Here is a 26614-nt window from a genome sequence, read left to right as displayed (position 1 = left end):
TGAACTGCTTTGATAATCCAGCTTTTTACCTGTTATAATTTTTACAAATATGTTTGCTAGAAAGTATTTGTGCTGAAAATTATGCAAATAGGTACGATCAAAACTTTCTGAAATATGCAAACCTTTGATAAAAGATCATGCCAGTCTGAGTGTTAGTGTAAACATATCTTACGTTACTTAAAAAAATAAGGCAATAAACATTAGGTGGTTTAATACATTACCATTGTTCCACCGTTGTCTCCCAGCATGGGTGTTCCCAGATTTGCAGTTCCTTCTGGCCCAATGGCTGGGACAGGTCCCAATGTAGCGCCAGGCATAGGTCCACGGTTGTTCATGTTCATACCCATAAGTGGAGCAGGGCCTTGGGTGCCAGCAGGAGCCGGGCTATACGCATCTATGCAAAATAGTGGGTACTTAGATCTAGCCTAAATCTAATTATTCTTCCAAGGCAATTAACTGGATTGAATATTTGTAGAAACTTAGTAAATAAATATAGAAACATGCTTATTTAATAGACGGACCATGCAAGGCAACTGCTACCTGAGTAACAGCCTGCAAAAATTGTTCTTTGGGACTGTACAAATTATACCGCGTAAAATGTACACACACACACACACACACACACCACCACCCCCCCAAATATTTTCCAACATCTTTGCTTCATAAACAAGCTCTCCGTAACAAGAAATAAAATATCAATTAAAATACATTGGATGTTTCCATTTGATTCACAATTGAAACAGGAAAAACAATGACAAGATAACTTGATTATCATCCAAAGAAACACCTATTCACAATAAGACCAAACATCAAGTAATTTTGGATTTTTTCCAAGTGTCCCTTAGGGCTGCAAAATTATTTTTTCATGTTATAAACTAAAAACTGTGGTCAGTCTGTTCAACCCATTTGGAAGATTCTTCACAAGCTTAAGCAAATGTATCCATTTTCCCTCTCCACAGAAGTCATAATGCCTTCAGTCCTATATTATAAGCTACTAATTGGGAAGGTCTTTGCCACTATTTTACTAGGAAAGAAATCAATTATGTATAAAGACCAGGGCTACCAAATCACGAATTTTTCTCCCCGAGTCGAGTGCAAATTTCTACTGGCATAGACATATGGTTTTTATTTAGGTTACACCCATATGAAGTCGTTTGAGGATAATGAACTGACTAAAATGTAGCATACATTGTGTCTTCAGACCAGAACTGAAAGAAAGATGAGAACAGAACTCTTTTGGAAGAATATTAGTCATAGCCAATTTTGTAATATTTTGCTTCACATCACCAGAGTTCATCAGCTGAAAATTATGCGAAGCAACACTGCTTTGCCCATTTTAACAGATCGACCTCCTGATGTTTTCATTTTAAACCAAACATTAAAAAAGGATCAAAGCATTAATAAAATATATACGGTACTGAACCTTCCTGATATGACCTTTTTTGAACTATTCAGTTCCAAGTTATTAATACTACTAAGCCACACAATAGTAACTTGAAACAAGGAATCGGAGCTAAAATTGAAGCCCTTAGTTAATTTTATCTTTCCTGCAGGCTAGGATTTGCTCCCCAAAATCACTAAGTTCAGCTAGTGAAATATTGTACAGACAAGATACCAAATCCAGGTACACAATTTAGAAATTGTTATTTAAGATATGTCATCCTACAATTATGTCCTTCTAACGTAGCTTTGCTGATATAATGGTGGTTGGTGAGGGAATGAAGGAGAAGAGAAGCGGTTAGCTACAAAACGCACGAGGCAACAAGCCTACAAAGTTCAAACCATTCCAACTTTGCATAATGACCTAAGTAATCAGCAAAGCTGCATTTTAGTAGCCCATGCCAACTTAACCATGTGCAACGTCTTAAAAGTTTTTGTTAGATAGCGGCTCTGCTATGTTACACACCTGAGTGGTTATGAAAAAGGTAAGGCAAATAACAAAACTCTTCATAATTTGTGTCGGGCACATGTAAACCACTGGGCCGACAGAATGTATTTTACTCCACTTGCACCTCTAACATACATCTGATGGATTATTAAAACACGATTGCCCAAATCTCATTTCCTAAGCATATGTCAGTTTTCTTACATTTAGACTGGCTGATAAAATTAAGCAGATTTCATAGAATAGTTGCAGCACGGTAGGCAGCCATTGGGTCCATTATACCCACACTGACTACAAAGCAAATTAGTTAGTCCCATTCCCTGCCTTCCACCCAGTGCTGCAAATTCTCTCTTCAGGTGCTAATCCGGTCCCTTTTGAAAACTAGGATTGAATCCGCCTCTACCACACTCTGGCAGGACATTCCAGATTCTACCCACTCGCTGCATAAAAAATTCTCATGTAGCAGCTGGTTCTTTTGCCAAACACCTTCAGTTGGTGCTCTATGGTTCTTGACTCTTCCGCCAACACAAACAGTTTTTCTCTATCTAATTATTTCTACAGGCAACATGCACTTCAGCTAGAATACATTCTAGAAGTACCCGGTCAGTATTGGAGTTCTTTCTGGGAAAAAAAATACCAAAATAAGGAATGGGTTGTGAGAGACATGTAAAGAATGCTATCTCAGAATGCATGCAATAAATAGTTCTGTTACTCTTGGATAAACCTAGTTTGAGCACACAAACCTGTTTGGAGGGGGGACAAGTGAAACCAGAATTCTATTAAGTTCCATTTAGCAGAAATCTTATTACTGCTGGAATGCAGTATAATGATTGGTTGTCTTTTAGGTATGAAGCATAACCATTAATAATGCTGAAACAGTAATGAATTGCTAAATTATTTCCAAAATAATGTTATTGATGCAGAAAACTTAATTTTATTTCTAGGATAGTCTTATTCAGTCTGAATACAAGTCAACAAGTATGTATTTTTTTCAACCCAGTTTCAATTTAGTAACTTGGTTTAAAACACGGAAACCCATGTTAACGCTAGTTACATTATAATGCTGCTTCTAGGATTCTCAACTCAGATAGTACTGCTGCAATGCAAATGAGGTGCTGCAAAACACCATCAGTTGGAGACCTTTCCCCAGCCACTTCCAATGAACAGCTGCCCTCAGTGTTAATACACCAGCATTATCCAATACATTAACCACAAGCTATAGTAGGAATCAAGAAGTGGTGAACTGGATTTCTGATTAAAAGGAGTAGACATCATTGGGCATGTGATCTCAATACTCATTAATATGGTATCTGCATGTTTACTTTCACCATGCATGCATTTGTTGGTAAAATGGCAAGAGGTATCTTGTGATTGTTTCAAACACTTGACTTCCTTTCTTTCACTGAACGGTGGTTGATGTTTGCCAAGTAAAAATTATTGCGTAAAGTGCATTTATCTGTATCGTATACAAGATGTTTTCTACTAAAATTAGTGTGTGCAGCTAACACTCTTCAGTTATGCCTAAGGCTAGTCAGCAGTTTAAATTGGATAGCATTGCAATTGATGCCATGGATTTCACTTTTTCTAGATTTGGCCGACAGTTCCACATGTAAGGCAGGAATGTTACTTTGTATTTGTAGTTTTTATAGACCTACTCATAACATGGGGTATAGACAAACCAAACAATGACGCTGCCGTTACTCCTAAATTCACCTCATCAAATAAGCAGGGAAAATTCCAAAAGTAATGACTGTTTCAAGCATGCAGTTTGACTGATCACTGTCTCCATTGAAAGCAAAACACTGTATTCCTCGGACTGGGTGTGTGTTTGGGCTAAACATTATTAGCATGCCCAGTGATCGCCATACATTTTTTTTATTTACTAAACAGAAAAGCAGTTAGCCACACTTTGATTCTCATCTGTCACTGGAGACAGTTATTCATTAAGAGTGGTTGGGGGTCAGGGTGCGAAGTTCAATTTGAAGAGTTTCTGCAATCCATTGCAGCAATGGATTGTCCTGGCCAATATTTATCCTCAATCAACACAATTTAAAAAAAAACTATCTGGTCATCAAATTGCTGTTTGTGGTACCTTGCTGTGCACTAATTTGGTTGTATCATCCTCCTATATTTTTACAACAGTGACTAGACTTCAAAAGTACTTAGGCAAGTCCTGAGGCGCTGAGAAGTGTTATATAAATCCAAGGCTTTCTTCTGTTTTTTTGTAAACCTTGAGGTTGCACTAGAATGGCCAAAACACTTCTTGCAATTTTTATTCAATTGTCACTCCCAGTGATGCATGTGTAGAGTTTTAAAACGGTAGAACTTGAGAATTGTGATTATCTATGGCTATTCAAATTTAATTGGAAAGTAAACCTTTAAGTAATGTTCACGTCAACCCATATATACTGATAATGGTTTACCACAATTTTAAGTAAGGTACATCTTATACAATAACAATGTGACATCAAGAATCAAGTTCTCTTTATTATATACATTATACTGCTGGAGTATTAAGTTTTTCAGGACTGCCAAACCTCAATACTGACAACAGGAATAAACCAGCTTGGTGAAACCAAAACAAGAACGGGTCGTGTTCGTATTCGGAATTGCTATTCGTTAAGGCAAAAAATATTCCACTGCAGTGTGATTTAAAGCAAAATGAACAGTATAATTATCCACACCTCAGTGAAACATATAAACACAAGGATGCTTACTTGACCACTGCTTTCAGAGTATATGATGAAAACTTATGCGTCACGCTGAAGTCTTAGAAATACTAATTGGTTTTAACAAGCTGCAGTCCACATCATATCTTCAGTACAAGATGTAGCTTTACAATGTTCAGATACTTCAGAAGATAATGGTTTACCACAATTCAAAAAAGCGTGCAACTTGTACCATAATATGACATCGCCAGACAGCGCAACTCGATTTTACCAAATTATCTCTCGTATTATATACATGGTGTTATTGCTTGAAGTTTGCAAAATGGTTTAGAACAATCAGACATCAGCAAATTACAAAAATAAATAAAATTGGTAATATGAATAAAAGCTTGGTAAGCCTAAAATGAGGACCTTTTTCCCCCAAAAGTGATATAACCTTATGACAAAAGCAGCCATAGAGTATAATTTAAAAACAAAGTAATTATATCAGAGTTGATTAGTCAGCCACAGGATGTGGGCTCATCCCTAATTACCCTAGCGGTGGTGGTGACAAGCTGCCTTCCTGAACCGCTGCACTTTGGACGGTCAGCAAACTGATACAACTGTGCGACTTTTCAGAGAGCAGTTAAAAAATCCGGATCTATTTAATTAACTGAAAGTAAATTCCCAGCCGCTATTGTGGAATTAGAATCCATGTCCCTGGATTATTACTCCAAATCTCTGGATTACTAGTCCAGTAATATAAACCTCTAAGCTCCCATCCCCAGTGTTTCACACTAGAAGAAAAGCAACCATACACCATAGTACAGATATGTGCAAGATGTTGTATATTACAGATACTAATCAATTTTTCAAGCTGTATTCCATATTATAAACTCTTAAGTATATGTACTAGATGTAGCTTTACAACTTTTGAAGCACAGCATTTACACCTTTACACGTAAACTTAATTTCATCTTTCAAACAGGTACAGTCCCAAAGAACATCGCTAGGCACAACCATGAAGTAACAGATGTCCAACACCTCAGGTGTTTTCATGGATTAAAACCCTACCTCCCATGCCAATTCCTCCACGTGGACCCATATCACCCATCCTCATATCCTGTTCTCTCTGAAAATAAAAACATTTTCATGGTCAACCTACCAGCACAGGTTATCTGTGTACGTTTAATGTCTTACCTTTAATGGTGCAAAAAACCTATTTGCTCTACCAAAAAAACCCCAGTAACTATCCAGGGCTACGATTAAAAATCTGAATACTGGGCAGGGAAGAAAAAAAAAAATAAGCAGGTTGAAATCCAACTGTATCTCACTTATACAGAATGTCCCCTCTGTGAAACAGATAATGGGGGTAATTTTAAACTCCAGTGGAGTGGAAAACTGGCAGTAGTGGGTAAGCAGCCCGTTCTACCACTCCTCCCAATCTTCCTTTGCATCTACTTCAATTTCACTTCTGCCAATTTTTGTATCACCAAATTTGAAAAGTGCCCCCAATATCTGACATTTTTTTAAATGAAAGTATCTTAGTTACATTATAATGAATGCATTTCCACTTAGCAATCAGCGAAACAAGTTTCGCATCCTTGTATTTTGATACATTACAGAAAATCAGTTTGCAAAGTATGAAATATTACACATCAACCATTTCATACGTGCCTGCCTATTCTCCACATGGTTGGATAAAGTACAGTGATTCAAGACTTTTACTTCAGCAATATTATTTCAGGTATCATCAGAATCTCAGGTTTTCCGACAAATATTATCAAGAAAACAAAGCCATCTTTCTGGTAAAATGAGCTTTACTTTGTCCATTGTAGTCATCGCCAGAAAAATGAATCCAGTCATATGGCACAGATTATTAGCTTCATTCATTCATTCAATCAGAATTACACAAAACCTGTAATTTACCCCCAGGAATAATCATATGTTTTACAAAGTTTGTTGCTGTAAATCAAGGAAAATATGCAAATTGCGCCCTTCCACAGGAGACATACCTGAAAACAAAAATCTCAACTTAAAAAAAACAAATTATACAGAACATACAACTAAGTAAAATGTTAATGTTAAGTTAGCATCTGTATTAAAGGATTTCAACTTAGAACCATAACTCTGCTTTTCTAGTGCTTAACACAATACATTCAGAAACATAATTTAATGCAACGTTAGTTTATTTCTGTTTAATGGAAATTTTCAACAAAAGCAGCATTTTATTAACTTAAAAAAAATGCCTCATTTGGTAGCAGAACTAAAGGTTCCTACAAATAAATTATATAAACCTATCCACATGCATTTTTTTCAGCCATGCTTTTGCATCCTCTAGAACAATTGTTTTCAAACATTTTGTATGGGCTATCTCCCATTTTAGGGCAGTCAGTTAGCCCAGTTGGTTAGGTGATTAATGTATTGTTCAGAATAACATCAACAGCATGGGTTCGGTTCCCATTCCAGCTAAGGTAGACTTGGGGCCTTCCTCCTTGCCCTGCCCGATGCTGGAAGGCAATGGCAAACTACCACTGACAAAAACTGCCAAGAAAACAGCTCAAGATAAAGCATCAGCAGACAATGAGTCATGGACCTACCCTCAGGCAGAGCACAGATGCCATAACATTTCCCATCTTAACTTCTAAAAAGACTGCCAGCTTCCCACTGGAAAACAGTAGTCCCATTGGATAAAATACCTCAGTATTGAAGTATCAGAAATATGATACTGAGCCAACAAATACAGAAAAAAATATATAGAATATGGAATACTGGGTTAAGTTAGACAGTTATCTAGTAACTCAAACTCCTGGGGATCCTCTAAGCCTTTAGGGCCTGCAGTACCCGGTGCCCATGAGGCCTTCCCATGTTTAATTCATCCCCTATCCAAGAATACACTGCACTTAAAATAAAATCCACGAATAAATAATTTACAAAGTTCTATTCTAGAGAAGTGCTTCTAGTACAATCATGCTCCTGAAGTGTCAGATTTCATCAGTGTACCTTAGTGTGAATAAGCTGCAAATTTATAAATTTCCACAAGGGGTGTTAAGTCAACATTTAGTGCTTAGGTGAAGTGAACTATGATTGCACCAGGACCTGCAGATATAATAGTTGTAAAATTATATTCCATTTTTAATTTTATACAAGTACTTGTATTATATATTAGATCAGCAAAACAGCAAATTTGAAATGACATAAGTGGAATCAACTGGAGCAGAGTAGGAGTTTCTTTGTGGTATACAGGAAGTTACAATGTTATCTTTGATTCATATGACAACCCCCTCCACTCATTTTAATTATGTAATGGTATTCCTCACTGCTGCTGCATGTTCTATATTCAAGCATATGGTAGCAGTCATTTGAACAATTTGCTATAGTTCAAGAATTATTTCTGCAAGTATAGAGTTCCATTCAGTTACCACTGACTGGCAGACCAACAGTTCACTCTTGATTTTTCTAATTTGTTCAATACAATTTTCTTCATTGTTAGTAATACTCATAAAAAAGGTCTTGTTGAGTTTATTAAAGTAAAATCCGCCATATCGCCACTGTAAAAAAAAATTTAAATCTGTTTGACTGAAGTGATTCAGAGGACAATTCTACAAAAGCAGATATTCTCAAAAAAAGATGTGCTTCACTTTTGCAGTCATAACTATGACAAATACAATGTTCTAAGCCCTATATGAATAAATCACATTCTTCAATGTAATTCATGGAATAAATTAATGCAGCCTTGCATAAATCATTGCTGCAAGGCACTGAATACTAATAGCAGATGTGTTGACTCAATGTACAGTACCATTGATGAAAAATTTTGTTACCGGTTAAGTGTATTTTTCTTTGATCAAAATCCACTCCCTGTAAAAACTTTGCAATCACTCAGCCAGCTATAATAATTGACAAAATATTCTTTATGAATGTTTCCTCCATTGCAAAGAACTAAACAGCTTCTAAAGGTTATCTCAGTACTTTTCCTTCAAGTCTTTTGAAAACAGTGCGTTTTTGTTGATTTGGATTTCAACTTTATATCACATTATATGTATGTGCTTGACTTAATCCGCTGCTCCAAATTTGGTAAATGTCCTGTAATTTAAAAAGTTGAGGTTACCATCTATTTTCCTATATTATATTCACTTCCTGCCAATCTGCGCTATGAACTCTATGAAACTCAAGATGAGGTAACATGGATTTAGCTCAATTTGAAAATACCATCCATGGTAATGATTCACCTACACTTCCCAAAAAAGCCATCCTTGATGCTTAGAATTTAGAGATTCTAACCTTGAGATTTGCACATTGCAATTTGATTTCCCTCTTGGGAACCCTGTTTACTTCAGCCTCGTTGTTATTCAAATCAGCCATATTTGTACTTTGAACTAAAATGCAACAATTCCACATAAATAACAAGGTCATGGCTAGTTAATTATCAGTACAAATCAAAACTGAGCAATGAAACTGAAAGGATTTCAAATTACCAACATCATATACTGTCAAAAAGCAGAATATGGTGTTTGCTGGAAATCTGAAATACAAACAGGAAATGCTGATACTGCCACATCCAATGAGTATTTTCGGCATGTTGTTTTTATTTTTTATACCATCAATCTGTCTCATCAATTTTCAGCTTTGGGTATTTTTCTCGATGTTAGTGTTTAGTCCCCAGTTATGCCAAGTTTGGAATGGCAAACTGGCACAGATGCAAGACTACTGAAGGAATCAGAAAAAATATACTAATGAAAAAAAAACCCATGTGCAAATTATTACAGCTCTTAATTGAAGGCCTGGTACCAAATGAGGCATGAGCTAACCATTAAGTTTTTCAAATATATAAACAGTATGCCATAACATAGCTACGACCCTTCAATCAATCTATAATTTGAGATGAAATTCCTAAATTGGGAGCATTTATAACCTTTCAGTTATCAGGGGTTATATTTTTTTTCTTTATACTACAGTACCGAACAAGATACGGAATTCAAAGAGAAGGTTCACTTCAAGAAAAGGTTCTGAAAATGCTTAAAAGTATAGGTACTGCATAATTGAATAAACTTCATTTGATAATTTTTCCGGTGATTCACCCAGTGACTATTTGGTCAGAAACAAAAATTCTTGATCAATTACAGTTCAGGAATGGTGCAATCCAGTTTGGCTTTGAAAACCAAAAGACACTTTCATATATATTACAAGACTTTCAATGAATTATGGTACCCTACAGACTGCTTTTCCACAGAAAAGATTTTTTGAAACAGCACCATTCAGACAGGATGTGCAGATTTTACCTGCACACTAATTCAGCAGATAGAAAAATAACAACGGTGAAAAGAAAATGAGTTTCACTTATCTGATATGATCACTCAAAAGTTTAAAGTGAGCAGTGCAAAATTAGAATATTGCTCATCCAGGGACTGAACTTAAAATTATAAACCACTTTATTGATTAAAGCTGTCATATGTTAACTCTGTAATAATTCTGCAGTAACCTTCTTTGCCCAGTGGGCACTTCTTATGCCTTTATAAATTATTCTGGCACTTGGTACATGAGAGCATTTTGCTGGCAACTGAAGTTAAACTACTATGTTGCTTTAAAAATGGTTCATCAGGGTGTACAGTTAAATATCATGGTTTTGAAACTTATGACCGTTGTGGCTAATATTCAGTTAGAAGAGAAAAAAATTCCTAACTTCAGCACTGGACAATTAAATATCAGTATTGCAAAAAAGCACTCACTTTAAATTCATGACAGATTTACAACAATTCATGTGCACTTACCATCATATTTAGTAACCATGGACAGTTTAATGCAGTGTTGTGACACAGTGGAAATCATTATAAGATCAAGTATGCTCTACAAACCTACTGAAAGGTCAAGATTACGTGGACTCGATACCTAGAACTACTCATGATTCCAAATAGCCTAATGCTAGCTTTGCAACACTGGATTATTCTGCATACGAGTTTCCACAGGTTCCACAGTGAGATATGTTGTGTGAAGTTTCCCTGCTTGTAGACATTTTGGATCAGAGCAATAGAATGATCAGGTAGCAGCTCTTGTATTCTTGCCATAGACATGGAGGCCTGGCTTAGGTCACAAGCATACTGTATGCTCACAAAACTATTTTGAGGAAACAAATGTCAAATGTTAACAGTGGTAGTGCCAAGATCATGTTCACATTACAGCACTACACTACCTTCGGCACAGCAAGATTCTCAGCTTTAGAAAGAAGATACCAAGTAAAGTTGTCATTAACTTGAATATGTACTGTCACTGCGATGTATGTTTATTTTGCAAAATCCTTTAGCATCCCAATTACCACAACTATAACAACTGTTTTCTTTCGCAGTTGGCTGATGGAAATAGTAAAACTCTTAGCAGTTTAAATTATGTCACCGGATTTTAAAAGTTGTTCCTAAGAATTCATCTGTTTACATGACCAAAGCAATTCAAAGTAAGTCTGCCCAGTACTGGCTTTATAACAAATTGAGCATATATTGATCAACAACTGAAGCTTCATTGTTAGATCAAACCTGCATATCTTGATTAGTGCCAAATTACTGGAAATGGAATTTAACTTCAAAATTCTATTGTTCAAATTAATTTTGAATTTTAACAACTTGTATTTATTTAGCACCTTTATGGTAATAAAAAGTCCCAAGGTGCTTTACAGAAGCATTATAAAACAAATTTTGACACCGAACCACATAAGGAAAAATTACGTCAGATGACCAAAAGCTTGGTTAAAGAGTTAGGTTTTAAATTATGTCTTAAAGGAGAAAAGCGAAGTAGAGAGGCAGAAGGGTGTCAGGAAGGTATTTAGGAGCTTGGAGCCAAGGAAACTGAAGACATGGCAATTGATGGTGGAGCAAAAATCAGGCATGTACAGGATGCCAGAATTAGAGTAGCACAGATACCTCAGAGGTTTGTAGAGCTAGAGGAGACAGTTGCAGGAGGGAGGATGTCATGAGATTTTAAAAATCAAGATGTTGTTTGATGTGGAGCAAAGCACAGGGATGGTGGGTGAACAGGACTTACTGCAAATTAAGACACAAGCACCAGATTTTTGGATGACCTCATGCTTACAGAAGGTAAAATGTGGGAGACCAGCAATGAGTATGCTGGAATAGTCAGGTTTCAAAGTAACTGAGGGTTTCAGCAGCAAATGAGGTGAGGCAGGGCAAAGTTACTGAGGTAGAAATAGGCAGTCTTAGTGATGGCATGAATGAGGTCAGCAGCTCATCTTGGGGTCAAGTGTGATACTAAGATTGAGAACAAATTGGCTTAATCTCAGATTTTTGCCAGGGTAAAGAAATTGAGTTTGGAGCGGGGACTGAAAACAACTTCAGTCTTCTGCAATGCTTAATTAAAGGAAATTTCTCCTCATCCAGTGATGGATAAGCAGTCTGATAATTTAGCAACAGCACAGAAGCCAAGAAAAGTGGTGATGAGATAGAGCTGGGTATCATCAGTGCATGTGAAAACCAACACTATGCCAAATAGGAGGGAATCAAGGATAGATTCTTGAGGGACACCAGACATAACAGTGCAGAAGCAGGAACAGAAGCCTTGCAAGTGATTCATTGGTGACGCTTAGATAGATAAGAACAGATCCAGGTGAGAGCAGTCCCACTCAGCAGGACGACAGTGCAGAGGCATTGAAGAGGGTGATGTGGTCAACTGTGCCAGAGGCTGCAGACAGGTCGAAAGGATGAGGAGGGATATTTTACCTTGGACACAGTCACATAGGATGTCATTTGTAACTTTGATAAGAGCTGTTTCGGTACTGTGGCAGGGGCGGAAACCTGATTGGAGGGATTCAAACATGGAGCAATTAATTTAATTAATAAACATGCAAGTCGAAAATGGTGTTATTATATACATTCTAAATACACAAATCTTTCATAGATCTTAAGTGTATGGAAGACGAGCTCAAAATTTCAATTCTGGAATGTACGTTTGTGGAATAGCCAAAAACGACGACAAAGACAATATTTTGTATTTGTAGAATATTTATATATTTGTAGATGTTGGACAATGTTTGTTAGCTTCAACATAGTTATTTGTAAGTTAATGCAAAACAGACATTGTACCTCCTGGAAATATTTTTCTCCCTATCTATTAACAGGTCCCGTGAAGATAACAATCACCAGTTCTGCAATATATTTTAAATTGCAGTTCTAGCTAGCAAAAATAAAACTAGCATGTATTTTGAAGATTATTCATTACCCAGAATTTCAAGTAGTTAAGGCCTTGCTACATTGAAAATACATGCATTATAGTTCATTCAAGCTGTACTGGTAATTGTGACCCTAAAATTGACTCAAATATTTAAAGCCAAATGTGAAACCTTTGCGCTCAAACTGCCAGTCCCCAACTGTTGATAAACGCTGAAAGACAGTGCACTGCCATGCTGAACCTTTCCTTTTTGAATATCGTGCTTTGTGCTAAAAAGAGACATTTTCCCAATTTTTTGAGCACCAGATCATCATGAAGTCCAACCTTTCTTGAAGTAGCAGAATTTGATCAATTGTTAGAGATGGTACAAGATTACAGATTGCAGGCATCAGTGCATTCACAAGTAATCCCTCAACTCAGAAATTATACCATAAAAGCATAATTGTTCATTTTAAATGAGAATTTCCAAAACCATGTTGTGTGGGGAGCTTTTTCCAAATTGACTGCAAAATGGTGCATGCAAGTAGTTTTTCATCTAAATTATTCAAAGGCTGCATTTAAATGTCTAGATCATCAGCAAACCTGGACTTGGTCCAAAGCAATAGCTGAATATGAATAGATAACACTGATGCTCCAGGCAGAACAAAACTTGCATTACGGAGATATCTATTTAAGGGAATTATGGATTCTCAACAGGAAGTTCGTACCCAAAACTTTCAGGAATTCCCATTTTGGTGATGGTGTTTGAACACTTCCTAAAGCTTTTACAATTACCCAGAGGGAATCTAAAACAGTGCTGCAGCTTTAAGCAGAAAAGGAGAAAAATTCAACTAAGAGAGCTGTTAAGATTCCTTGGATTACAGGATACTCTCCCAGGCCCAGGGCACCCAGTGCAACTTTGGCTATGAAACACACTAATCCTTTGCAGAGTAAAGACAGGCATAAGTTAATGTTCCTTCAGTTAAAAAAAGATCTGGGTCTTTGACATTAGTTAGCTCTCTGTTGCACCATCATTTGCACAAAAGGTTGCCATTAATACCTCTTGATACCCTCTTCATCCTTCAGTCTGGAAAAATACAACTTCTTTGGCTCTAATTTAAGCAACGACGATAGTAAAGCCTGTACCTCCTTTGTTCTACAGCGAGGAGGTGGCATTACATCAGCTAACAGGGCAGTTGGAACTGTGACGCCAATTTATGAGCGTACCAACCCGAATGGATTTGATGGCAAGCAATCCAAAACCAATTAGAAGGCCCACCAAACTTATAAAGTTTAGCCTTTTGGGCTGACAGTTGGGTAGCTCATGATGGTAGCTTTGTTGGTAGTCTTCCTCTGGCTGGTCAACAGCAAATGAACTGGTGTGCAGACAGTAGAGACACCAAGAACTGGAAAGCTCTTGGACACCTTGGCCGATATCCAATGTTACTGCTTCACATCAGCTGGTTTCATCTTACATCTCCCCAAAAGATAATAGGCACGGCAAATCCCACTTCCAGAGTTACGTTGAAACTGTGGGTCACTTGGGCATTAATCAACTCAAATTTTTGACCCTCGATCAAGACTGGTTTGACCTGTCAGTTGATGCAATTCTGTGCCACAGCCTCTCTATAGAACAAAGGAGGTGCAGATTTGGTCCTAATTTAAGCAAAAATGATCGCTAAAGAAGTTGCATATCTCTAGGCTGAAGGACGGACAGGCTATCAAAGATCTATTAATGGTGCCCATTCATGCAAGTGATGCTGCCTCGGAGGGCTAACTAATGACAAAGACCTAGATTTTTTTTTAACTGAAGCAACATTAGACAAGGTGTGGTCTAACCTATAGACCATTAGCCTGCAGAATACTGGATCTAGTGCATTTTGTAAATTTTTGAAGTAAACATTAGAGGGAAAATTACTTAGGCCAGTCATCCTGTAAACACAAGAATTAATCAATATAGCAACAAGGCAAAAAAAAATGTGGAGCTGGGGAAAGGCATAATTCAAACCAAATTTAAAGCAAACCATTAACATTTCTTTTAAAAAATCTGCCAAGTATAAAAGAAAACGTAAGAGCTCAAACATTTCATCATGTAACATAGGATCGGGAATGTTGATTCTTTAACCGGGTTAAACAAGCTGCCACTCAAACCCATAAATGTGGCTGGTGACACACATCAAATAAAAGTTCTCTCGACAACAGTGTCAGCCACAGTTTCCTACACTACTGTGTCGAAGGCAAACTCCAAAAGCAATTGGAAGATACTGAATTAGAAAAATTGAAATCTAATTATATACTACACTTTATCACATCTTTTTACGTGAACTAAAACACGGATGAACAGACATTTACTTTGTTCAACTGACCTCTCACTTGAACAGGCCAATTGCTGATGATTTTTGTGTTAATTATCAAATCTATTCTGTACATTTACAATTTATAAACAAACAAATAGGACCAACTTTGAAAAAGATGAGCAATTATAAATTTGATGACCATCTTCCATGCAATTGAAATATCAAATTTCCACTAAATATGTATCCGTGTATCAATGATAAGATAGTTTGCATTTCCAGTGTTTTGTGCAATGACAGGACTCAGGTTTACACCTGCAATCTCAACAATTACTCACAGGCAAACATGCCTTAAAAATTCAAAACTTTCCGAAGATCTACCAAATTATATTTGACACTTTCATTTGCTGCATTGCAATTACAGCAGTGTTGATTTAGTAATAAATATACATTGTATAAATCTGTTGCAATTTGATTCAGTGCTTGGAATCACAATCATTACATGACTAGGGTTTAAGGATCAGTGTGCGAACCAGTCAGGGGAACTCCCTTAAGATGAGGAAAGATCAACTAAAATTCAGTAATTCAAGACATTGCCTGTAATATTAATCAGCTACTTCCCACGAAACAGTCCTTGAATAAAATACCTAAAAACTATGCAACCAAAGGGAGTTACCCAAAGTAATAACTGCATGCTCCTTCTTCATTCCCACCTCCCCATCTAACACACAATGTGTCATGTTAATAGTTGCCAGTTTCAAAATACTGGGCTAAAGAATTTAATTTTTGTTCTGTTGAAGGGTCATGAGGACTCAAAACGTCAACTTTGTTTTTCTCCGCCGATGCTGCCAGACCTGCTGAGTTTTTCCAGGTATTTCTGTTTTTGTTTTGAATTTAATTTTTGTAACCACTGCACAACAGATCAGATTTGGTTGTGGATGTTTTACAAATTTATGACTTAACAAGTGTGTAAAAGTTTCTCATTCCATCAAGTTAGAGTACAAAAAGCACCAACTTACTATTTTCTGAAGTTGTGCACAATTAGGCAATTTTAAAAAAATGTATTCATTCTCAAGATGTAAGCGTCGCTAGCAAGGCCAGCATTTATTGCCCATTTTTAATTGCCACTGAAAAGGTGATGGCGAGTCACCTTCTTGAACCACTGCAGTTCATGTAGTGCAGGTACACCCACAGTGCTGTTAGGGAGGGAGTTCCAGGGCTTTGACTCAGCAACTCTGAAGGAACAGTGATATAGTTCTAAGTTAGAATGGTGAATGACTTGGAGGGCAGCTTGCAACTGGTGGTGTTCATGTGTCTGCTGCCCTTATACCCTAGGTGGTATAGATCAGGGGTTTGGGAGGTGCTATCAAAGGTGTCTTGGGGGGTTCACTTTACAGCAAATTAATTACGTACTTTGCTAAAAAAAAATCCCACTAGAATACAGTTACAACACAGACCTTAAAAAAGCTTCACAATTTAGAAACAGCCTTAGTCTTTCTGAAATTCACAATTCTACTGTTCAGGTGCATTATGGGTAGCAGTGAAAGTAGTAAATACATTTAGTACGTCATCCAAATAGTTCTATAGTCCCAAGTCCAAGTGCAAGAATTAAAGCTAACAATTGTATAAGTAGAAACAAATGAACAATCAAAAAATTCATCTAATAAAGCACTGTGCCCTGACCAGTAGTTAAAGCATAAATCAATTAAAGGAAGCAGCTCCATCAATGCCTTTAGTTAGTTTTTTACTCTTTTAGTGCTGAGTCTTTCAGGCCAGTGTTTGGGTTTCTTAGACTGGGTTTCATCAGTTTCTGAGATTTTTTTTTTAAACAGTTCATACCAAGCATTTTATTAGTCAGGGTTTTAATGATGCAGCAATATGTGCATTAATTATCAGGACCGGCTAGCTGGGGCTCACTGCATGCACATTCAGATCTATGTGGTAATGACAGGACCCTTCGTGCACCCTGGGTAACCATATTTGCAGGAACTGTCGCAAGTTGCTTCGCCTGAAGTTCCAATCACTCCAATGCATCTGGGAGTACGAGACTTTCTGTAATGGATTTCCTCCTTGAGATTACTCCACAGCTGCAGAAGATGCAGGCGGTGAGGGATTAGCTGACTGCCAGGGTAGGAGAGCACATGGTAAGTGCAGGAATGTCTCAAGCCAGTGGCATTGGCTCAGCAGTTTTCAATTTGGAATACATGGAAGGGTGGTGACTCCTTTAAGGAACGCAGTTAAGAATCAAACTTATGGCAAGGATATTTCACGGAAGTCAGGGGAAATAAGAGCGAAAATGCAGTAGTCTTATGTAATTTGATAGCTAGGGACATGGACAGGCATTTCTGTAATCACAATAGTGATTCCTAAATGAGTATTGCTATACTGGTACCAGGGTAAAGGATATCACTGAGCAGATACAGGGCATCCTAAAGAAGGGAAATATTGGAACTAATGACGTAGGTAGAAAAAAGTCGAGATCGTTCAGGCAGAGTTTCAGGGGCTAAGAAAAAGATTCAAAGACAAAGAGGATCTCAAAAGGTAATCTCAGGATTACTCCCAGTACCATGTGCCAGTGAGTACAGAAATAGGAAAATAGTACAGGCAAAGTTATAACTGAGAATGTGTGAAGGGGGAGGGAGGATTTTGGATTCTTGGGCATTGGGATGGGTTCTGGAAGAATGGACCTGTATGGATGGGTTGCCCCTGAGCAAAGCCAACACAAATGTTTCTGCAGAGAGGTTAACTAGTATTGCTGGAGAGGGTTTAAACTAAGTCGGAAGAGGAAAGCAGAGAGGAGCAGAAGAAATAAGATCAGAAGACAAAGAGATATAAGTAACAGCAAAAATGTTGCAAAAGACCAGGTGGAGAAAATTAGCAAAAGTAACAAAGGAGGTTTTAAATTGCTTGTACAATACTGTCTATAATTAATAAGATTGGTGAGTTGTAGGCGCAAATTGTTACATGGGGTCATAATGTGTTGCATTAACAGAGATATGGCTCAAACAAGGCCAGGAATGTGTTCTTATTATTGGTTACCAAATATTTGGAAAGATAGAAAAGGAGAAAGAGGAGGGGCATGACAATATTTATTAAGGATGACATTTGAATATTAAATTTAAAGGATTTATTAAAAATTTATTTGGCTTGAGGGAGGAAACTGTTGTTATTTGTTGGTAATTTTAAAGCTCCAAAATGGGAGATAGGAATAGGCGAACAGATTTATCAGCAAATTCCAAAAAATAGAGCAGTAACATTAGGAGACTTCAATTACCCTAATATAGACTGGGAAAAACAGTGCTAAAGATAGGGAAGGAGAAGAATTTCTGATATGCAGTCTTATGTCTCCAGTACAATAAGGAAGGAAGCAGTTATATATCCGTTTCTGGGAACCGAAGTCCGGTGAATGGAGTGTGTGTCAGAGATCAACTAGCTAACTGCAAAAGTCAACTTAAGATAATTATGGAAAGAGACCAGAAAATATGTAAGGTAATAATGCTTAACTGGGGAAGAGTTAGTTTCAGCGATTTAACAATGGACCCAGCACAAGTAGATTGAAAACTGCAATTCCAGGGTACAGTAGTAACAGAGCGATGGAAGGCTTTCAGGAAAGAGAGAGATCAGGTTCAAAGTAGGTATATTCTTTTGAAGGGATAAGGTAAAGTATTCAAAGCTAACACATCAAGGAAATAAAAAAGTTAAAATACAACAGAAAAAGGAGCCTTATGACCAATGTCAGGAATAGGATTCAATTAATAACGAGGAAGATTATGGAACAGACAAGAGTAAACTGAAAAGTTAATAGAGGAGACAAAGAGGTTGCAACAAGGGTTAGCGGACAGTATTAGATTGAACCCGAAAACATTTTGTAAACCTACAAAGTGTGCTTTATAGGTAAAGTTTGCTAGGTAAACTGTTGGTCCTATTAAGGATCCAAAGGTAAATCTCCATACAGAGACAGAGGTAGAGGGCAAGGCTAAGGCTTATGTGAGTACTTTGCATCTGCCTTCACAAAAGAAACAGATGGCGTGAAGGTCACACTAAATCAGGAGATGGAAGACTATGATAACAGATAGCATACTAAAAAGATTTTTCCTGATAGTCCAGTAAATCACCTGGTTCAGATGCAATGCACCCTAAAGTTGAGTTGCTGAAAGGAGCTAAAGTTTGAAACAGAGGCATCTTTAAATTCTCATTGGTTACAGTAGTGATAGATGAATTAAAAACAATTCACCATTCTCCATACATAGGCAATACTGTACATTCATAGAAAGATCAAATATTAACTTTTAACAACCGTTTTAGGTCTTTCATCCTCAAGACTCACCACTAGTAGCTCAGCACTGACGATGACATTAGGATTTGCTCTGTTTAAAGAAATTTACCAGAGATATCTGAGTCTTTCTACAAGTTGAAACTGGTTTTTCGTTAGAATTTTAAAAAAACTACCAAAAAAAGGGATCTCCAAGCTGTGTGTAATATGGGGCCAAGAACCACTGACAAAATTAAATATGAAGAAATGAGATTTCAATGGCATCAAAAGTGTATGCATAAGTCAACTGCTTACATAAACTAGTCTACTATTTAATTCAAAGTGAAAAACATGGCACTCATTTCACTGCTGTGAAATCAGTGGTATGAAATAAAACACCAATGCACATTTGCATTCCAATAACGAGCGTGTAAAAAGTAATTCCTCACATCACATCTGGTCTAATAGTGTGGGAAACTGTTTACTACTGTCCAAATAAGACCCAAAAAGGAACAAGCTTTAAAAAAAATGAATATAATATACACTGCATTCAAAAGGTAGTAACATATTTCAGCGTTGAGGTGATACTGGTAAAGCACTAGAGCTACATATTTTAATACTACAATCTGGCACTCCAGACTGTGCATATCCTTTAAAAAATGATCGCAGAATTCATCTTATCAGGGCATTTAGTCAGGATTAAATGTTCATCTGTCACAATGAAACACTTCATTCAAATGTTGGGTTAAAGCTGATTTGTGTTGAAATAAATGTTACTTTAATAAATACTGGATAAATGTTCAATTACATTAAACTATGCATTCTCCACTTATTTAAAATTAATTAAACGGTCAGGATTCCATCCTTTGCTGATTATGGCAACAAAACTGCAATAAAATTACAAGCCATTAAAAACCCACCAAACTGCAGAACATCACCAGTTTAATTATTTACCTAGAAGGGACAAGCTTAAAAAGGAAAAAGGCTCCCATCCTTTATATAACTGAAATTTCAAAAAAAGCTTGAATTGTCTAAAATAATTATTTCCTACCACCCACCCAAATCTGTTTTTCTTACTTACATTGTCCATGTAGTTGGGCTTATACCCTTCTTGCTGCCTTCTCAACTCATCCTGCTCTCTCTGGCGCATCATTTCCTCCTCTCGTCGGCGACGTTCCTCTTCATGCCTGTTAAAATTTAATATGATCCTACGTTAAGAAAACATAATAAACAACTAAAAGTATGTCCAACTTAAACAACTAACAATATATTGGAACAAAAACAGAATTACCTGGAAAAACTCAGCAGGTCTGGCAGCATCGGCGGAGAAGAAAAGAGTCGACGTTTCGAGTCCTCATGACCCTTCAACAGAACTGAGTATAGTTAGGAGAGGGGTGAAATATAAGCTGGTTTAAGGTGGGGGGGTGGAGGAGAGAAGTTGAGGGTGGGGTGGTTGTAGGGACAAGCAAGCAGTGATAGGAGCAGATAATCAAAAGATGTCACAGACAAAAGGATCAAAGAGGTGTTGAAGGTGGTGATATTATCTAAGAAAATGTGCTAATTAAGAATGGATGGCAGGGCACTCAAGGTACAGCTCTAGTGGGGGTGGGGTGGGAAGACTGACAAGGTATTAGTTGTAGATTTAAAAATAATGGAAATAGGTGGGAAAAGAAAAATCTATATAAGTTATTGAAAAAAACAAAAGGGAGGGGGAAGAAATGGAAAGCGGATGGGGGGAGGGAGTTTAAGATCTAAAGTTGTTGAATTCAATATTCAGCCTGGAAGGCTGAAAAGTGCCTAGTCGGAAGATGAGGTGCTGTTCCTCCAGTTTGCGTTGGGCTTCACTGGAACAATGCAGCAAGCCAAGGACAGACATGTGGGCAAGAGAGCAGGGTGGAGTGTTAAAATGGCAAGCGACAGGGAGGTTTGGGTCTTTCTTGCGGACAGACCGCAGGTGTTCTGCAAAGCGGTCGCCCAGTTTGCATTTGGTCTCTCCAATGTAGAGGAGACCGCATTGGGAGCAACGAATGCGGTAGACTAAGTTAGGGGAAATGCAAGTGAAATGCTGCTTCACTTGAAAGGAGTGTTTGGGCCCTTGGACGGTGAGGAGAGAAGAAGTGAAGGGGCAGGTGTTGCATCTTCTGCGTGGGCATGGGGAGGTGCCATAGGTGGGGGTTGAGGAGTAGGGGGTGATGGAGGAGTGGACCAGGGTGTCACGGAGGGAACGATCCCTACGGAATGCCGCCAGGGGGGTGAAGGGAAGATGTGTTTGGTGGTGGCATCATGCTAGAGTTGGCGGAAATGGCGGAGGATGATCCTTTGAATGCGGAGGCTGGTGGGGTGATAAGTGAGGACAAGGGGGACCCTATCATGTTTCTGGGAGGGAGGAGAAGGTGTGAGGGCGGATGCGCGGGAGATGGGCCGGACACGGTTGAGGGCCCTGTCAACGACCGTGGGTGGAAAACCTCGGTTAAGGAAGGAGGAGGACATGTCAGAGGAACTGTTTTTGAAGGTAGCGTCATCAGAACAGATGCGACGGAGGCGAAGGAACTGAGAGAATGGGATGGAGTCCTTACAGGAGGCGGGGTGTGAGGAGCTGTAGCCGAGGTAGCTGTGGGAGTCGGTAGGCTTGTAATGGATATTGGTGGACAGTCTATCATCAGAAATTGAGACAGAGAGGTCAGGGAAGGGAAGTGTCAGAGATGGACCATGTGAAAATGATGGAGGGGTGGAGATTAGAAGCAAAATTAATAAATTTTTCCAAGTCCAGACGAGAGCATGAAGCCGCACCGAAGTAATCATCGATGTACTGGAGAAAGAGTTGTGGGAGGGGGCCGGAGTAGGACTGGAACAAGGAGTGTTCCACATACCCCATAGACAGGCATAGCCGGGGCCCATGCGGGTACCCATAGCCACACCTTTTATTTGGAGGAAGTGAGAGGAGTTAAAGGAGAAATTGTTCAGTGTGAGAACAAGTTCAGTATATTGGAACTATCATTCAGTTTTGTGGTTTAATGCATATTATGATTACTAGCTACTTGGAGACGACAAAGACATGCCCAGCCCAGTCAACCCTAAAAACTCCTCCTCTGGCGAATTGTACAAGTTCTCACAAAGGCTAGTCAAGCTAGCCTGTATTCAGTCAATATCCCAGGCTCCTCCATTACCAACCCTGGTTATGTGCTGGCCTACCCACAAGACAGGCCAACGAGAGATGGCAGCGCAGTAGTATACAGTCAGGAGGACCTGGCCTTGGGAAGCAACAACATCGAATATAGACCCTATGATGTTTCATGGCACCAGGTTAAACATGGACAATAAAACCTGCTGATTGCTACCTACCATGCTCCCTCAATTGATGATCCAGTACTTCTCTATCTTGAGAATCATTTAGAGGAAGCAATAAGGATAGAAGGGAACAGAACGTACTCTGGATGGGGACTTCAGCCCCACTACTGACTGAGTTTTGAAGAACGTAGATGCCAGACAGGGCCTGAGGCAGGCAGAGAGAACACCAAACAAAAACTTTCCTGACTTTATCTTCATCAATCTGCAGAAGTATCTGTCCATGACGGTACTGATAGGAGTGACCGCTATACACTCCTTGTGGAGACAGTCTGATTTTCACAGGGAAGGCAATATTTGTGTTGTGTGGCACTACCACCATGCTAAATGGGATAGACTCAGAACAAACAGCAGTTCAGAATGGGCATCTGTAGGTATGATGAGCCACTAGCAGCATCAGAATTATAGTCCACAATAAAGTGTAACCTCATGGCCTGGCATATCCTTCCATCTACCATTACCACCAACTCAGGGCACCACCCCGGTTCCATAACGACTGTAGAAGAAAATGTCAGGAGCAGCACCAGTTGTATCTGGTAAATCTACAATGGAGGACTACATGCATGTTAAAAAGTGGAATCAAGAAGCAATAGATAGAACTGTGATCCTACAGCCAACAGATCAGATCAAAAAGCCTGTAGTTTTGTCATATCCAGTGATGAAAGGTGATGGGCAATTAAACAACTAACAGGAAGAGGGAGCTCCATGAACATACAAGTTTTTTAAACGATGACAGACCACATCATCAGTACAAAGACAAGGCTGAAGCATATGCAACCATCTTCAGCCAGAAGTGCTGAGTGGATGATCCGCCTCAGTCTCCACCACAGGTCCACACCATAATAAATACCAATCTTCAGTCAATTTGAGTCACTCTATCTAATATCAATGAACAGCTGAGAGCACCAGATACAGCAAAGGCTATGGGCCCCCAACAACATTCCAGTTGCAGAGCTGAAGGCATGTGCTCCAGAACGAATCATGCCTCTAGCCAAGCTATTTCAGTGCAGCTAAAACACTGGCATCTACCTGAAAAGAGTGGAAAATTGCCCAGGTAGAGTGTCCATAAAGAGCAAGACAAGGTTAACATGTCCATCAACCTATTCTCGATCATCAGCAAAATGATGGAAGATGCCATGTATAGTGCTATCAAGTAGAATGTGCTCACCTTAAACCTGCTCACTGATTCTCAGTTTGGATTCTGCCAGGGGTGCTCTGCTCCAGACCTCATTACAGTCTTGGTCCAAATACAGGCAAAAGAGCTGAATTCCAGAGGTGAGGTGAGGATGACTGCTCTTGACATCAAAGCAGCATTCAACCCAGTGTGACATCAACAAACTCTAGTAAAAGTGAAGTCAATGAGAATCAGTGGAAAACTCCAGTGACTGGATCATACCTAGCACCAAGGAAGTTGGCTGCGATTGTTGGCAAGCTATGCATCCCAAAGGAGTTTCTCAGGGCAGTGTCCAAGGCCCAACAAGCTTTGGCTATTCTATTAATGACTTTCCCACCAACACAAGGTCAGAAGTTGGGTGCTCACTGATGATTGCAGTGTTCAGTTCTATTTGAAACTCCTCAAATAATGAAACAGTCCATGTTGCCATGCAGCAACACCTGGGCAATATTGAAGAATAGCTGTCAAGTAGCAGATAACAGTCATGCCACACAAGTGACAGGCAATGTCCACCTCCACAGGCGAGCCTAACCATCATCCCATGACATTCAACAGCATTACCATCACCAAATTTCCCATCAACACCTGGAGGTTAGCACTAATCAAAACCTTGATTGGGCCAGGCACAAATGCAGTAGCTACAAATGCAGGTCAGAGGTTGGGTAATCAGCAGTGACTTAACTCCTGACTACCCAAAGTTATCAACATCTATAAAATCTACAAATTTGAGCATGATGAAATATTCTCCAATTGACTTGATGAATCCAGCTCCAACAGTCGAGAAATGGAATACCATCCAAGACAAAGCAGCCCACCTGACTGGCACCCACAGTTCATACTATGGCGGCAGTGTACACCATCTACACGGTATATAGCAGCAACTCACCAAGATTTCAACAGTACCTCCAAAATCTTCAACCTCCATGACCAAAACGCACACGGGAATATCATGACGAGCAAATTCCTCAATTCACACACCATCCTGACTTGGAAATATAATCCTGGAACACCCCATCTCACAGCACTGTAGGAGTACATTCACCACACAGGCTGCAGGAATTCAAGAAGGTGGCTCACTACCAACTTCAAGGGTAATCTGGGATGAGAAGTAAATGCTAGCCTTGCTAACAGCACCCACATTCTATCAATGAATTAGAAATAAACCTCTTATGCTGATCAATGATTCAAGACAGATAAGCCAGGCACTAGATTCTAGACCGTGTCATGCAGTTAGCACCAAATGTAATTCCATTTCAACTGGAAGTTTTGAGAAATTAAAGCTATTTGCAGTAGAAATCAAATACATTTCAAAATGTTTCCACAATATGTAAATTACACCTTTTAAAAAGGAGCATGATAGCACATCCACACTGCACAGTTACATTTTAGTTTTAATAAATCAATTGATGGTATCATCTTTTGGTTTACATTAGAAACACGAGATTTACCCTGCCAGCAGGTCCAGCCCATCTGCCCAAATTAGATTTAAATTGCTTAGCTCACAGTGATAAAACACTTACAAAACTGTTCAAATGCAGTTTGAATTACAGAGTTTTGACGAACAGACACTAAGCAGCAGGTTTAGTGAGGGTGTCCTTAGTTATGATCAAAAGGGAGGTTTTGGGAAACATCCAAACATGTAGAAAAAAATGACAAGGCAAGACCATGGGGAGAATGTCACAGATTACAGGCCAGGTTGACTGAAAGTTGTGCCATTAAAGGAAAGCAAAGCAAGGAGAATGTGTCAGATAATTGGGAAAAGAAAAGGTACATGTGAACAGAGGATTAGAGATTACCAAGATAGGTTGTGAAAGAATCTACAAAGATGAGGATTCTAAATTTAGGGTGGTGCAGACAGGTAAGAATAGAGATTATAGGACAGTTAGACTGTTACTGCAGTTTGGGTTTTAGGCACCAGTTTTGGATAAACTGATGTCTGTGCAAGGTACAAGCTTTGTAGGTCAGTGAGAAATGGGTTGGAGATGAGGCCAGAAGCAACCAAGATGCAAAATGATCTCTTCAGTAGAGGCAGGGGTAAAGGCAAGGTCAAGCAATTTGCAGAGGTGGAACAGGATGTCTTGCTGATGTAAAACGAAGATAAACACATCTTCCATGTTCTCACCTTCACCTGTCCATCTCTGACTCTTCCCTTTGTGGACTTCTGTCTCCATTTTTGGGAATAGCAATACACTAATATTCACCACAAGCCCACAACTACCTTATCCTCATACTCAACTGCCTATAAGGACACTATATTTCAGTCGCCCAGTTTCTCGGTCTCTGTCGCATCTGTTCCGACAATGCAACCTTGCATACTAGCACTTCTGATACCTTTCCTTTTCCTCAATTGAAGATTTCTCCCCAACATGGTTGATAGATTGGACATACTAAAGGGCCCTATTTCACACACTTTTGCTCCCGCATCTTCCCCTCCCTCCCAGAATTATGACACAGTTCTCCTTGTCCTCACCTTCCACCATACCAGCCTCTACATTCAACCTGTCATCCGCCACCATTTTCGCCACCTCCAGCATGACACCACCAAATACATCTTCCCCCACTGCCCATCCTCCCACTTCAGCAGTAGGGGGAGGTGACAGGGTAATGGTATTGTTGCTGGACAAGTAATCCAGAGACCCAGGGTAATTCTCTGGGGAACCGGGTTTGAATCCTGCCACAGCAAATGGCTGAACTTGAGTTCAATAAAATCTGAAATTAAAAGTCCAACGATGACCATGGAACCACTGTCGATTGTTGTGAAAACCCACTTGGTTCGCTAATGCCCTTTAGGGAAGGAAATCTGCTGTCCTTGTCCTTGCCTGGCCAGTATGTGACTCCAGACCCACAGCAATGTGGTTGACTCTT

At 38.9% G+C, this 26614-nt stretch overlaps 1 protein-coding gene across 8 annotated transcripts in view; it reads right to left on the bottom strand.

Annotated features, from left to right (window-relative positions):
- pspc1 (paraspeckle component 1) overlaps window positions 1-26614 on the bottom strand; it is a 109454-nt gene that overhangs the window by 64161 nt on the left and 18679 nt on the right. For 3 of the 8 annotated variants that reach the window (XR_013577104.1, XM_078545473.1, XM_078545472.1), the window contains 4 exons: window positions 20312-20417; window positions 12258-12332; window positions 5608-5665; window positions 222-394 (listed from right to left, as the gene is read on the bottom strand). Coding sequence is in view for 5 of the 8 variants with exons in the window: in XM_078545473.1 (XP_078401599.1) it covers window positions 222-394; window positions 5608-5665; window positions 12258-12332; window positions 20312-20417 (412 nt within the window). In the remaining 3 variants the exon portion in view is untranslated. Of the gene's footprint in view, window positions 1-221; window positions 395-5607; window positions 5666-10422; window positions 10648-12257; window positions 12333-20311; window positions 20418-26614 lie in introns of those variants that run through there. The other 5 variants (XR_013577105.1, XM_078545475.1, XM_078545474.1 and 2 more) reach the window with 3 other exon arrangements.

The sequence above is a fragment of the Cetorhinus maximus genome, chromosome 7 (genome assembly GCF_964194155.1).
Source record: "Cetorhinus maximus chromosome 7, sCetMax3.hap1.1, whole genome shotgun sequence".
NCBI lineage: Eukaryota > Metazoa > Chordata > Chondrichthyes > Lamniformes > Cetorhinidae > Cetorhinus > Cetorhinus maximus.
Note: the sequence above shows the minus strand (reverse complement) of the source record. Positions and strands in the feature narration are given on the sequence as shown.